The sequence below is a fragment of the Mobula hypostoma genome, chromosome 15, assembly GCF_963921235.1.
Source record: "Mobula hypostoma chromosome 15, sMobHyp1.1, whole genome shotgun sequence".
In the NCBI taxonomy this organism is placed as follows: domain Eukaryota; kingdom Metazoa; phylum Chordata; class Chondrichthyes; order Myliobatiformes; family Myliobatidae; genus Mobula; species Mobula hypostoma.
The window spans coordinates 29028582-29041844 of record NC_086111.1 but is presented as its reverse complement, the minus strand read 5'-3'; the positions used below and the strand labels follow the sequence as shown (position 1 = coordinate 29041844).

General features: G+C 39.5%; 1 protein-coding gene across 3 annotated transcripts in view; it reads left to right on the top strand.

The window, feature by feature from the left end:
• LOC134356767 (acylamino-acid-releasing enzyme-like) overlaps positions 1 to 13263 on the top strand; it is an 81018-nt gene that overhangs the window by 26444 nt on the left and 41311 nt on the right. For all 3 annotated transcript variants that reach the window (XM_063067871.1, XM_063067872.1, XM_063067870.1), the window contains exons 5-12: positions 20 to 95; positions 1080 to 1243; positions 2773 to 2910; positions 5399 to 5490; positions 6535 to 6575; positions 7094 to 7215; positions 9278 to 9338; positions 10856 to 10953. In XM_063067871.1, coding sequence (XP_062923941.1) covers positions 20 to 95; positions 1080 to 1243; positions 2773 to 2910; positions 5399 to 5490; positions 6535 to 6575; positions 7094 to 7215; positions 9278 to 9338; positions 10856 to 10953 — 792 coding nt within the window. The remainder of the gene's footprint in view (positions 1 to 19; positions 96 to 1079; positions 1244 to 2772; positions 2911 to 5398; positions 5491 to 6534; positions 6576 to 7093; positions 7216 to 9277; positions 9339 to 10855; positions 10954 to 13263) is intronic.

Here is a 13263-nt window from a genome sequence, read left to right as displayed (position 1 = left end):
TGCTTTTTCCAACAATTAGATATGGAGCAAAACCTCCAAGGAGAAGAGCATAAACCTGACTGCGCTTGACAAGCATGGCAAAGTGTATGAAGATGGTACTAAACAGTTTGTAGCAAATCCCACATCTCAATTGTTTAGTCTGGATCAGTTTAGGTGTTTTATGATTGCTAATTATAGTATATGTAACCCTCAGGTTCTGCGGGCTGCATAAGTCTAGGAAAGACAATCTCTGGCCCTGCTGAATGGGTGAGATTGAGATGCGAGTCCACCCTGAAACCCCCTGTCCCCCGTTTGTGTGGATGCTGCGTGCTTTGTTACCCTGTTGTAAATCAGTACCATGAAATAACAGACAGTATAGCACATACAGTTAAACGATTTAGCTTTATAATTCTTAATTTGACAACAGGGTTAGTGAAGAAAAAGCAAAATAAGAAAAGGGCCCATTTTAATGAAACAGTTGAATGTGCGCGAGTTGGAGCTCACAGTTTCCCCTTCGCCAATCCTCCTTTGTTCCCCCCCAGCCTTCGTAGGGTCATGGCTCCACTCCGGCGTCTTCTCTCTTCATCTCACGCCAAACAAAAAACCCAGATCACCCTGGTGTCAGGCACACAGCATGAAAACACCCTCCGTCATTGAATGGCTCACATTCCAAAGCACCTGTTACCTCTAACCGTAACCCAAACACTGCTTCTACAGAAAGACCATTACATTAGCAGTGAAACCTTTCCCAGGGTATTACATATAGATTATTGAATTTTTTTTGTTTCATATATTCTGAAATATTTTATTTGTGTAACTAATCAATGCAATCAAATGTAGGTGCATTACATAAGAAATTCTACCATATACAGTATTACAAATTATTATATTGATAATTTTTAGTGATGTTTCCAACAATTGTTATTAGACATTTTTGAGGCATGTTTAATACAGTTATTTTTTCAATTGTCTGGAACTCACAACTTTAAAAATGTTTAATTAAAATGATTAAAAAAAATATAGATTGTAAATCTGATGTGCTCAAACTTCTGTTACAAGAATTAATCGATATTTGTCTTTCCCTTTGCTCTGTCCATCAGACCAGTTTGGCTGCCTAGAATGGTCTTACTCTGAGACTTGCATTTTGTACATCGCTGAAAAGAAAAGACCCAAAGTTGAATCCTTCTTCCAGTCTAAACTAGAGTTCATTGTAAATGAGGATGTTGAAGACAACAGAGCAAAAAATGGCCCAAAATCTGAGGAAGTACAGTATTATTATTTGCTCATAAAAATACACCACTTTTTTTGTATTAACTAGACTGTCACTGAAAAGCCCCAAGTGATAAGTGAAAGCTTTGGTACCTGAAGAGCTTCATTCTCTTATTCAACAACTGCTTGAAGCTCCTTCAGCTTTCTATTTAATTATTAGAAATACACTTAAACTGTCGGTATGAATAATAGGATAGTTTTTGTTTAGTAATATCTTAGTATCTAGCAAGAAATTACAGAAAATTTACTTACATTCAGCACGTGGGAGATGAGAGGGTGTGAGCTAAAGTATTGGATTCATGTTGAAATAAATTGTTCTAATGTTAGAATATGTTAAATGTGCATCCTTTATTGAAATTCTAAATCATGGCAGTTTTCAGTTGCAGATATTTAAAAATCACACTTCTCTTTGAAATGGCAAACACTGCTTGAATATACTAGAGACCACAGAGAGCAAAACAGAATTAAGGTATTAGTTCAAAGATCCATCATTTGATGTAAACTTTGTGTCTTTTTCTCCTGCCTGACTTCCTCAGTGTTTCAAGCATTTTCTGTTCTTATTTCAGATTTTCAGCATCTGCCATTTTATTTTTTGTTTTGATCTTACACTTTCAGAGACCTGACAGTTGTTTGTTAAATGGCCACACAACATGGATTGCCAACTTTGAAAGGGTCGTACCAATGTCATTCAACACACTGCAGCAAATATGTGTACTTGCTAAATCAATAGAGAGAATACCATCAGCAGGGAATGTGCCTCATAATTCTCCAGGAGAAATATATTGGGAGTTATAGAAAGAATAGATCTGTGGTAGGAAAGACTCCTCCAAACCTGACATTGTGAGTTATTGAATAGTGGCAGATGCACTCAAATGAATGAGATATAAACAGAAAATGATGATAACACTTATTATTAGGTCAGGCAACATCTATGGAAAGAATAACAGAATTAACGTTTCAAAGCAATGACCTTTACCTCAGGTGCTGCTCGACCTGCTGAGTGTTTACACCATTTGCTGTTCTAAGTTCAGTTTTCTAATATCTGAAGGTTTTTAAAATTTGTAATTTACTGTTGAGGTTGATGTGTGTACCTTCAGAGTTTTCCACAGTAGACTGCAGACATTGTGAAATGCAATAGAGCAAACTTTACAATAAACACATGGCCCTGATATAGGGAGTGATGAATAATTGTAGCTGATAACAGTATGGCAGAACAATATTTTCCAGTAGATCCACTTGGGATTTAAGTAAATGGCAAAACACAAAACAGCAAGACAAGGACTGCCACAAGCACCCTTAAAATGTTATCAATGTTATCATTACACTTAACCGGGAGCTTCTGGTTAAATATCTGATACCGTGCTAATCATGACAGAATGTGATGCAGCCTCCATTTTGTCATAAGTTAACTTCATTGGACCCTGTAAAATATAAGAGAGCATCCCAATCTGAGTACATATTAAAACTTATATATGCCATATTTTCAAATTAACTATTTTCGTGTACTATATTTTTCCCCTGCAGGGTAGTCAGTTTGAATATTGGGAGGACTGGGGTGAAGGCTTGGCAAACAAGAGTACTCCAGTCCTCTGTGTCCTAAATATCAGGAGTGGAAACATCTCAGTACGGAATGAGGTGCCTGAACATATTTCTCCTGGAGAGGTTGGTATAATTCTTCAATTATTCACATTTCCCTTTTTATAATTGTGTTCCTGGTGCTGACATCACAAAACAGACTTTGTTGGAAAAATATTGGAAAGATATTTTTGATATTATTTCAACGGTTTTGAATACAGACTTACAACCTCATCCAATTACTGTTATTTTTGGATTACCAATGATAGACTCAAATCATTTAACCTCTTCAGCACGCCGGATGATTGCATTTCTTACTTTAATGGCTAGAAGATCCATTTTGCTGAATTGGAAAGAGATTAACCCTCCTACTGTAGTTCACTGGTTTTCACAAACTATGTTGTGTTTGAATTTGGAAAAAATTAGAAGTATGGTTTATGACCCTTCCATTAAATTTGAAAAAACTTGGAGGCCATTTATTCAGCATTTTCATATGATGTAATTTGACCATTTCCAAACTTATTTTACTTCTCTGTACTGTTGGTTGAGAGGAACAGAGTCGTCGACACTAAGGTTTTCTTCTCTTCCATTTTTACGTTGTTAGAATTGCCCAAGTCTTTTTAGTTTAGTTGACTAATTCTGTTAATTTAGTTTTTTTTTGGGGTGGGATTTGTTTTTTTTTTCTATTTTTTTTCTTTTTCATTACTTTTTTCCAGTTTTTTTTTTGTCCTGTATTATTCATTGTTATCCTACTCGATTGGGAGTTTTGTCAATTTATACTATTTGGTTTTATAATTACTCATTTTAAGTATAACAATGTATTTCCAACAATTTGTATTATTGCTATGTTATGTTTATATTTTATGAAACTAATAAAAAGATTGAAAAAGAAAGAAAGAAAAAAAATAACAAAATAGACTTAGGGTGGCAGAACATTATGGCCTCAAATGTACATTTATAAGGTATGGTTTCAGATATTTTCTGATTTTGGCCAGATAGACACCAGGACTCCAAAGTGGAAGTTCTGAATCACCCAATCGGCAATATTAAAATGGAAGTCATTGGTGACCCAGAATTTGTCTTAGTACACTGCAATTCTAGCTGTATTTCAGCAATATTGATGTATGTTTACATCTTTCCCTCTCATTAAATGAGAAGAGGGATTGAAAGAGAAAGTAATATAATGGAATTAAAATAACATGCTTATTTTCTGAAATATTCTCTATATTTTTTTCTTGTTGATGGAAATGGCATAATATTGTGCTGTGCATGTCCAGGAGCAATGCCAAATGTTGCCTTTGAACCAGATGGTTTGCTACTCAATAATCTTGCAACTGTATAATAAATGCTAAATACTGCACAACTTGAATTCATTTGTTTATTTGTTATTTAGAATGTGGTCCGTCAAAGTTTAATGTCTAGTCATCCCTGTGGTGGCATTTTCTGTTATCAGAATGATACATGTTCCAGCGATATAAATTGTATCTGTAGCTAGCAGTGTCTCGGGGGCACAGTCTTTGTGTTTCTTGTGTTTGTTTTATCTATGGTTTTCGAGTAGCGAAGCCAGCATTTGTTACCCATTTCTTGTAGGCGTTCAGTGTCTGGAATTTGTCTAGTAGACCTGTGGGCTTCAGCCTGCCTGTGAGCAGACAACATATTTCTTTAATTACAGAAGAAAATAGCAAGGAGGGATAAGTGGGAGGTACAGTGATGGAAAGGTACTGGTTAGGGTAGTGACTCACACGCTTTCCTCACATTATAATTCCATAATGCACATAAACAGAATGATTTTCCCTTACAGTATATTCATCATGGACTAACTGAAATTGTCAGCAGTATTAATCATATTGATTATTATTAACCTTAATCATATCAAAAGTTTTTGTGTGAAAATGGTTTCAAATCAAAACCTGACTTATAGGTTCTTGAAAGATTTTGCATTCATATAAAGGCTTGAATAGAAAATTGATTTAAAAAATCACCTATGATATTTGTTTTATGTTTGAATGAAGTTTTGCATCTGAATCACAAATTTTTCCCAAAGTAGAAGCATAATTCTACCACGCCCAAACTATGTATTTGTTCAAAGTAGACTAGAAGGACTAGATGCTGAAAAATAGCTTTGAAATAGCTTTGCTGTTAAACCTGTTTAGTTTTTATAGTCAGAGGAGATTAACAGTATATGAATTAATTTCTCTTCCAAAGAGCTAGGCTCCTACATTTAGTACAAGTGTACAGAACTTCTGGAAACTGTCATCAAAATTTAACTATCTTTGTAGCTATTAGTAATAAACAAAGGGATTCTGCAGATGCTGCAAATCCACAGCAACACACTCAAAATGCTTGAGGAGCTCAGCAGGTCAGACAGCATCTTTGGAAATGAATAAATAGTCACCGTTTCAGGCTGAGGCCATTCATCAAGACCTAATGAAGGGTCTCGACCCGAAACGTTGACTGTTTATTCATTTTGTAGCTACTAAGCTTATTTTCAAATTCTAGGTTTCCATATTGATCTATCTCTGTGGCAAAATATTTGGGAGTCTTAGGTAAGCCTACCTGATCCTATGTATTTCAGGCAATATGGGCTCCTAAGGATGCTGGAATTATCTTTGTTGGCCGTTGTCATGTGCCTTGGCGATTGGGTCTCAAATACTGCACCAATCGGAAGTAAGTAACTGAGTATTGATCTTGATTTGAGTATTTATGTTGGTTTAGTATTGTGACATATATTGAGATACAGTGAAAATATTTTGTTTTTTGTGCCACTTAGATGAATGATTCCATGTATACTTCTACTGAAGTAGTAAAAACAGGATGCAGAACATAGTGTGGCATTTACAGAGTAATTGCTGTGCAGGTAGACAGGTAAAGAAAAGTAAAAGTTGATTGAAAGATCAGTATTTCATCATTGAGAGCATCAGAGCGTCATTCAACAATCTGATAGCTTTGTAATCGAAGCTGTGCTTCAGTCTAATGGTTCGTGCTATCAGGCCTTTGTAGTTTTTGCCTGAGGGGAGAGGGGTGAAGAGAAAATAACAGGGATAGGAGGGGTTCTTAATTATGTTAGCTGCAGGAAGAGTAAACAAAATCAGTGAAGGGAAGGTTGGTTTGTCTGATGGACTGGGTTGCATTCACAAAAGCATTTGCCTTACCAAGCTATATGATGCATCGGGATAGGATGTTTTCTATGGTGCATCTATAAAAATTGATAAGAATAATATTACTAATGTAACACACTTAAAAAAAAGAACCTTGACGGGTGCTTTGATATTTTGGAGGCAGGATACCCTATAGCATCTGCTGTTAATGAAGTGCGTTTATAGTACAATTACAATTGTTAAGTATGTAGGAGCCAATTTGCACATAATTTTGCATCCACAAGGATAACTTGCATTTTTCGAAATAATGGCATGAGACTGTATGCATACTGTATACCTGAAAGAATAGATTGATTCTCTGTTAAATGATCCATCGAAAGGACTGCACCATTAATAATCAGCAAATTCTTAATATCTCACAATAATATTTGCTATCATTTTTGTGCTGCTTAAGTTGGATTCCATTTTGGATAATTTAATTTAAAAATTTTGAGATGCGACCACAAGGATGCAATGTACTAGACTTTCACAGGGCTCTGAATTAGATTTTTATTGATTGTATCATTGGATTTGCCATTTTCTCTTGTTTCCTGTGGTTTTGTTTCTACTGCAGATCAGCTCTGTACTGTGTGGACTTAGCAAGGAATGAATGCTGTAAGTGATTTTTCACTGGTTCACATTTTATATACAGGTAACCACAATGCACTTTTCAATTTTTATACAATTACCTGATTGAAAAGGAGGATGTCAGACTCCATTAGCCACAGTCCCATGTACCCAGTCATCGCATTTTAAAATTTTTTAGGCATGTGTTAGTCTCCATTAATTTACATAGAAGCACTGATCAGACCCTGTTTATCCAAGATACCACCTTGTTTAAGTACAACTCACATCTATGTACTTATATATTAACTTGAGTTACAATTTTGATGGTCAGCAGTCTGACTACTTCAAGATATGTGTAAATTTCCATGAAGTTCACTTCCAGGAATGGGTTATTCTGATTTTACTCATATGTTGGAACATTTTTTGCACTTCCTTGTGTAAAGTGACCTTGCACCTCCACAATTATCTAAAGACATTTATTCCTGCCAAATACGTTTTTTTTGATACTGTGTTCTCATTTTGTTTACTAAAGTATTGTGAAATTGATATTCTGTAACCTTTCACAGTGCAGATTTCTTCTGGAATAAATTCTGTACATTCTCCACGCCTTAGTCCTGACCAGCACCATCTTATTTATCTGGAAGGTGGCAACGTTAAGACTCATCATCAGTGCTACAGCCTGTCCTTGGTTAGTAATTTCCCCAATCTATTTAATTTCCTCTTAGAACTTTGTGAATGGAAGTTGCGAATGAGGAAAGGTTTTAGGTATGTTTTTCAAATGTCAGTTACAAAGTGAACATTTAGCATTACTGCTTCAAGTAGTGGGACTTTGCAAACATGACATACTACATATTTTCAGCAACGGTGCATTTTTTTTACAGATCAATTCAGCCATCATCGTTAAAATATTCAATGCTTCCAGTGCCTTTCTATTCTCCTTTCACATTGGCTTTGTGATAATGATAATTTTTTAAATAATGCATCTTAAGATATGTAGTCTGCAAGGTACAAGAATGTTCCAGACCTTTCATTGAAAGAAATAAAATTAACTCTTGATTCAAGTAAAAAATATTTGAGAGGCTTGACCAAAAAGAAGTGTAAAGAAGTACCATGGTAACTGTTGACCCCATGCTTGCAAGGTTTCCTCTCTCCCTGCCGTTCCCCCATTGCATCCAATTGAATTTAATGGGAAGGTTATCTCTACATTGGATCCAGCAAACTTCAGATTTGCTGACCAACTCCCTGGTGCTTTGCAGGTACGTAGTTTGAGAACCAATTTATGACGAGCTGAAAAATTCATCTTTGTGCAATTTTAAGTACACTTACTACTCTGAGTCATTTTTGCTTGGTATGAGTCCCAATTGTCACATTTATCTTTGAGATTGAACATGATCTGGATTTCAAAGTTCGAAGTAAGTTTATTATCAAAGTACATACAGTATATGTCACCATATACAACCCTGAGATTCTCTTTCTTGCAGGCATTCACTGTAAATGCAAGAGAAACACAATATGATCAATGAAAGACCATACCCAACAGCACAGACAACAACCAACTTCCAAAATAAAGCAAACTATGTAAATACAAAAAGAAAGAGAAAAAACAAGAAATAATAATACTAAAGAAAAAGAAATAAGAAATACATATGCAATAAATATCAAGAAAATGAGATGAAGAGTCCTTGAAAGTGAGTCCAGTTCAGTGATGGGGACAAGTGAACTTGAGTGATGTTATCCCTTCTGATTCAAGAGCCTGATTACTGAGTGTTAATAATAACTCTTTCTGAATCTGGTAGTGTGGGTCCTGAAGCTCCTGTACCACCTTCCTGATGGCAGCAATGAGAAGAGAGCATAGCCTTTATGTTGGGTGGTCCTTGATGATGGACATTGCTTTCCTGCGGCAACGCAGCTTGCTGATGTGATCAATGGTGGGGAGGGCTTTACCCGTGATGGACTAGGCCATGTCCACTACAGTTTGTGGGCTTTTCCATATAAGAGCATTGGTGTTTCCATTCCAGGCCATTATGCGACTTGTCAATATACTCTCCACCTCACATATATAGAAGTTTGTCAAAGTATCAGATGACATGCTGAATCTTCGCAAACTTCTAAGAAAGTAGAGGTGCTGCTGTGCTTTCTTAGTAATGGCACTTATGTGCTTTACCCAGGACAGATCCTCTGAAATGATAACACTGAGGAATTTAAAGTTGCTGACCCTCTCCACTCCTGATCCGCCGATATGGACTATTTCACGGACCTCTGGTTTCCTCCTCTTGAAGTCAATATTCATTTCCTTGGTCTTGCTGACACTCAGTGAGAGGTTGTTGTTGTGGCACCACTTATCCAGATTTTTAATCTTCCTCTTGTATGCTGATTCATCACCATCTTTGATTTAGCCAATGACTGTGGCGTCATCAAACTTAAATATGACATTGGAGTTGTGCTTAGCCTCACAGTCAGAGGCATAAAGTGAGTAGAACAGGGGGCGAAGCACACAGCCTGTTCTGAGGGAGTTCGTTTTTTTCAGTAGAGAAGATCCTGAACACACTCATAAAAGCTTTATAAGCTTTACTAACTGATTTACTTTCTCCTTTGGAAGTTAGAGGTGACTTCCTGAACTAACAGACTTTAGTACAACCAGCCAAGTGATGTTCTTGTGGCCCTGAGTGAAGAGGGGTTTTAGAGTAAGTCGACTGTGATTAGTGGTAGCTTCTTCTATTTACCATAATGGATCTTATATTTTCTTTCAGTATAACTTGGATGAAAAAGTGACATCAACTGTGGTAAAGATTGTGGATTATCCAACAATAGGTTGGTGATTGATTGTTTTGCTAAATAAAGCAATTTTTCTTCTTGCCTGAAACTTGTGTCTTTTGCTGGGATACAACAAATCTTTGTTCCACATACTAACTGGCACATTTGGGTCTGGGAAGTGATTATCAACAGTCTGTTTTGTGATCTTAATAACCCATACCAGTTGAGCATGCTGAACAATAGCAACAGAAAGCATGGCATATTTGTTTCCTTTCCCAATGCCGGGTTCAACAGAATAACATTGATAATCTTAACAAATGACAGTGACAGTTATTTATTGACTAAGTATTATGCCACATATTCTTTCTGCACATTTTACCTTCCATCACTTTACTGGCTGCATGATAGAATGAGAAGCACGTTGTCATTCAGTTGTCACAATCGATCTTTATAGATTAACTTACTATAAACCGTGAATTGACAGAAGGAAAACAGCAAAGGTGGACAGCTTTACCAGCCAACAATCCAAGAATGGCATGCTGCATTTAACAAATATTTCTATATTGTATTTCAACAAATTATTTTCTGAAGTAACTAAGTTTAAATAGATATAATTTTAAGAACTTGTCTTTGACTGCAACAAGTATCTAAACTGATTTGGGTTAGAGCCAAAGTTTTTTCCTTACAAGTGATTTTCTACTGTCTATTTATTCCTTGCAACCCTTGTTAAGTCATGTTTATTTGAATTTTGATAACATGGTTTCACTAATTAGAAAAAAACATAACCAGGTACGGTTAGCCTTCATTTTGAGAGATGGTGAAAGTGGAAAAATAATAATTTTGAACTTTGAAGGCAGGTGGGGATACATAATAGGAGAAGGCAGGAAAGCTGATGATATTAAAGAAAGGGAACATCAGAATCAGTCTGAATTGAATTATATGGTTAAATAGTCAAATAGGAAAAAAAAAGTGAAAATTTAATAAATAAATTAGACTTTATTACATTTTAAATGGTTCCTCTTTTTGTCTTGCATTTCTACATAACTAAATATGATAGAAAAAAATGGAGGATGCAATTAATACATCCTTCCCATAAAGGCTTTGAAGGACACATTTTTTTCATCTTCTTAAACAGCAGGTTATTGCAGTGTTTGTCCACATCCCATTCCTTAGAATATTCTAAGAAAGTTGCCAGAAGTCATGCAGTTGTTGTTGTATGATTAGCCAAAAGAGCATGCCCAAGTGTCACTTTGATGTTAACTCATGGACATTCTTTCTCTTTTTCCTCTCTTCCCTCCCCGTCCCCCTCCTCCCTCCCTCCCTAACCCCCATTACCCCCCCTCTTTCCCCCTTCTCCCTCCATGTGAAAAAGAAAGTCACCCTCAGAGAAAATTTATTTTGCATACTGCAAATAGCATTGCATGTTCTAAACCAAATAATAGAAAGCCAATCAATATATCTGCTGTGCAAACAAAATGTTTGTTCACTGAACATTGGGAATGGTTGAACATTAACCAGAGCATGAGAAGCCTTTTTGTGTGTGTAATCTCATGATGGCCAATGATGTATTTCAGATGGATTTACTGGCATTTACTCTTCATCACTGGCACGAAAATGTTGGGCAGCTGATAGCCAACGAGTCCTCATTGACACACCGCAGAGAAGCAGGAAGGTAAAAGTACAATCAGTATATGGACATGGACTTGAACAGGGAGCAGAATTACATTGAATGTAGATCTAGGAGTTCCTAAATTAACCTACCAGAGAAAGGACCTACTTAGTATCAACAGAATAGAAAGCTTCAGGTACATCTTCCTGAAGATGTATCTCTGCAAAGATTAGCATCTGCAGAAGAGAATAGTGAAATATTCAGCTAAGGTAAATGCAATAGTTGTGCAGTATTCCAGCAGACGCGGGCGAGTCCGCAGTCAGCGGCAACTGAGAGGGCTCTGAGTACGGGGCAGACCTTGGCCCGGAAACCGATGTCACTTCCACCCCGCAAAGAGCGGGGGAGGCAGCGGGCACTTAAGCACGCGCGGATTGAAACGGTATACAGTTCAACCAGACCCTGCTCGACTCAGTGTGTTGCTTTCACTCGTTGCGTATCAACGTGACTATATTTGTGACCCCGACAGTCCAACAGCATTTGGACTCAGCATGAACAACTCGGCTCTTCAGAATACAGTTTCCCTTAAACTGCCAACCTTCTGGACCACTCAACCCCTGGTCTGGTTTGAGCAAACAGAGGCCCAGTTCCAGTTCAGGCAAATTGTCTCAGACACCACCAGGTATTATTACGTGGTGGGCGCCCTCAACCAGGAGACAATGGGCCGCGTTATCGACTTTCTGCATCAGCCCCCGGCAAGAGACAGGTAGGAGGCACTCAAGGCCCTGTTAACTCACACGTTTGGCCTCTCCTGCCGCGAACAGGCCATGCGGTTACTGCATATGGACGGCCTGGGCAACCGCGCACCATCAGCCCTGATGAGCGACATGCTAGCACTGGCAGACGGCCATAAGCCTTGCCTGCTTTTTGAACAGATCTTCTTGGAGCAAATGCCAGAAGACATCCGCCTCCTGCTAGCAGATGAAGACTTCAGAGACCCGCGCGGGGTGGCTGCCTACGTGGACGTGCTTTGGCGCGCTAAGCAAACCTGTGGAACCGTCATCGGAATTAGTGCTGCGGCACGGCCGAAAGCCCAGCCCTCCCACACCCCAGCAGCGGAGCGCGTAACACCCACACCAAGGGACGGCACCACTTCTGAGTCTTGGTGTTTTTATCATCTAAGGTGGGGTTCTGCAGCCCGCCGCTGCCGACCGCCATGCTCGTTCCAGGGAAACGCCAGGACCAGCCGTCGCTGATGGCCACGGTGGCTGGTCACCGTGATAGCCTCCTCTACGTTGGGGACAAGCACTCCGGGCGTAGATTTCTGGTGGACACGGGGGCGGAAATGTGTCCTACCCCCCTCGAGCCACGATACCCGAACCAGAAGAACAGGACCGGAACTTACAGCAGCCAACAGCAGCACCATCTGCACCTACGGCACAAGAAACATCCCCTTGCAGTTCAGTTCTAGCCGCGTACATGGACATTTACGATGGCCGCAGTATCACAGCCATTGCTGGGTGCAGACTTCCTCCACGCGCACTGCCTGCTTGTGGATTTGAAGGGATGATGATTGGTCGATGCGAAGACGTTCCAGACTTTCTCCCTTGGTGAGGCCAGGTTACCGGCCCCACACCTGGACTCCGTCACTCATTCCGACAACGAGTTCGCCAGAGTGTTATCGGAGTTTCCATCTATCATCACGCTGCAGTTTTCCTCAACAAACCCCAAGCACGGCGTGATGCATCCCCACACAGGGACCTCCCCTTCATGCCCGGGCCCGCAGGCTACTGCCCGACAAGCTCCTCCTCGAGAAGGAGGAATTCAAGAAGATGGAGGAGATGGGGATTGTGTGGCGTTCCGACAGCCCGTGAACCTCCCCACTCCACATGGTGCCGAAGTCCGCAGGATGGTGGAGACTGTGCGGCGACTATTGGAGGCTGAATGACGCCACCATGTCCGATCGCTATCCGGTACCGCACATCCAGGACTTCATGGCCAACCTGCACGGGGTGCGCATCTTTTCGAAGATTGACCTGGTCCGAGGGTATCATCAGATCCCAGTCCACCCGGACGATGTACCCAAGACGGCCCTCATTACCCGCTTTGGCTTGTTTGAGTTCCTCAGGATGCCGTTCGGGCTCAGAAACACGGTGCAGACATTCTAGCACCTGATGGACGCAGTAGGGCGAGATCTGGACTTTCTGTTCATCTATCTGGATGACATACTTATCGCCAGCTGCTCCCGCCAGGAACATCTAGCACATCTATGCCTGCTCTGCCGCCGCCTAAGTGACTACGGCCTGGCTATCAACCCCGCCAAGTGCTAGTTCGGCCTACCCGCCATCGACTTCTTGGGACACCAGATCGACCGCC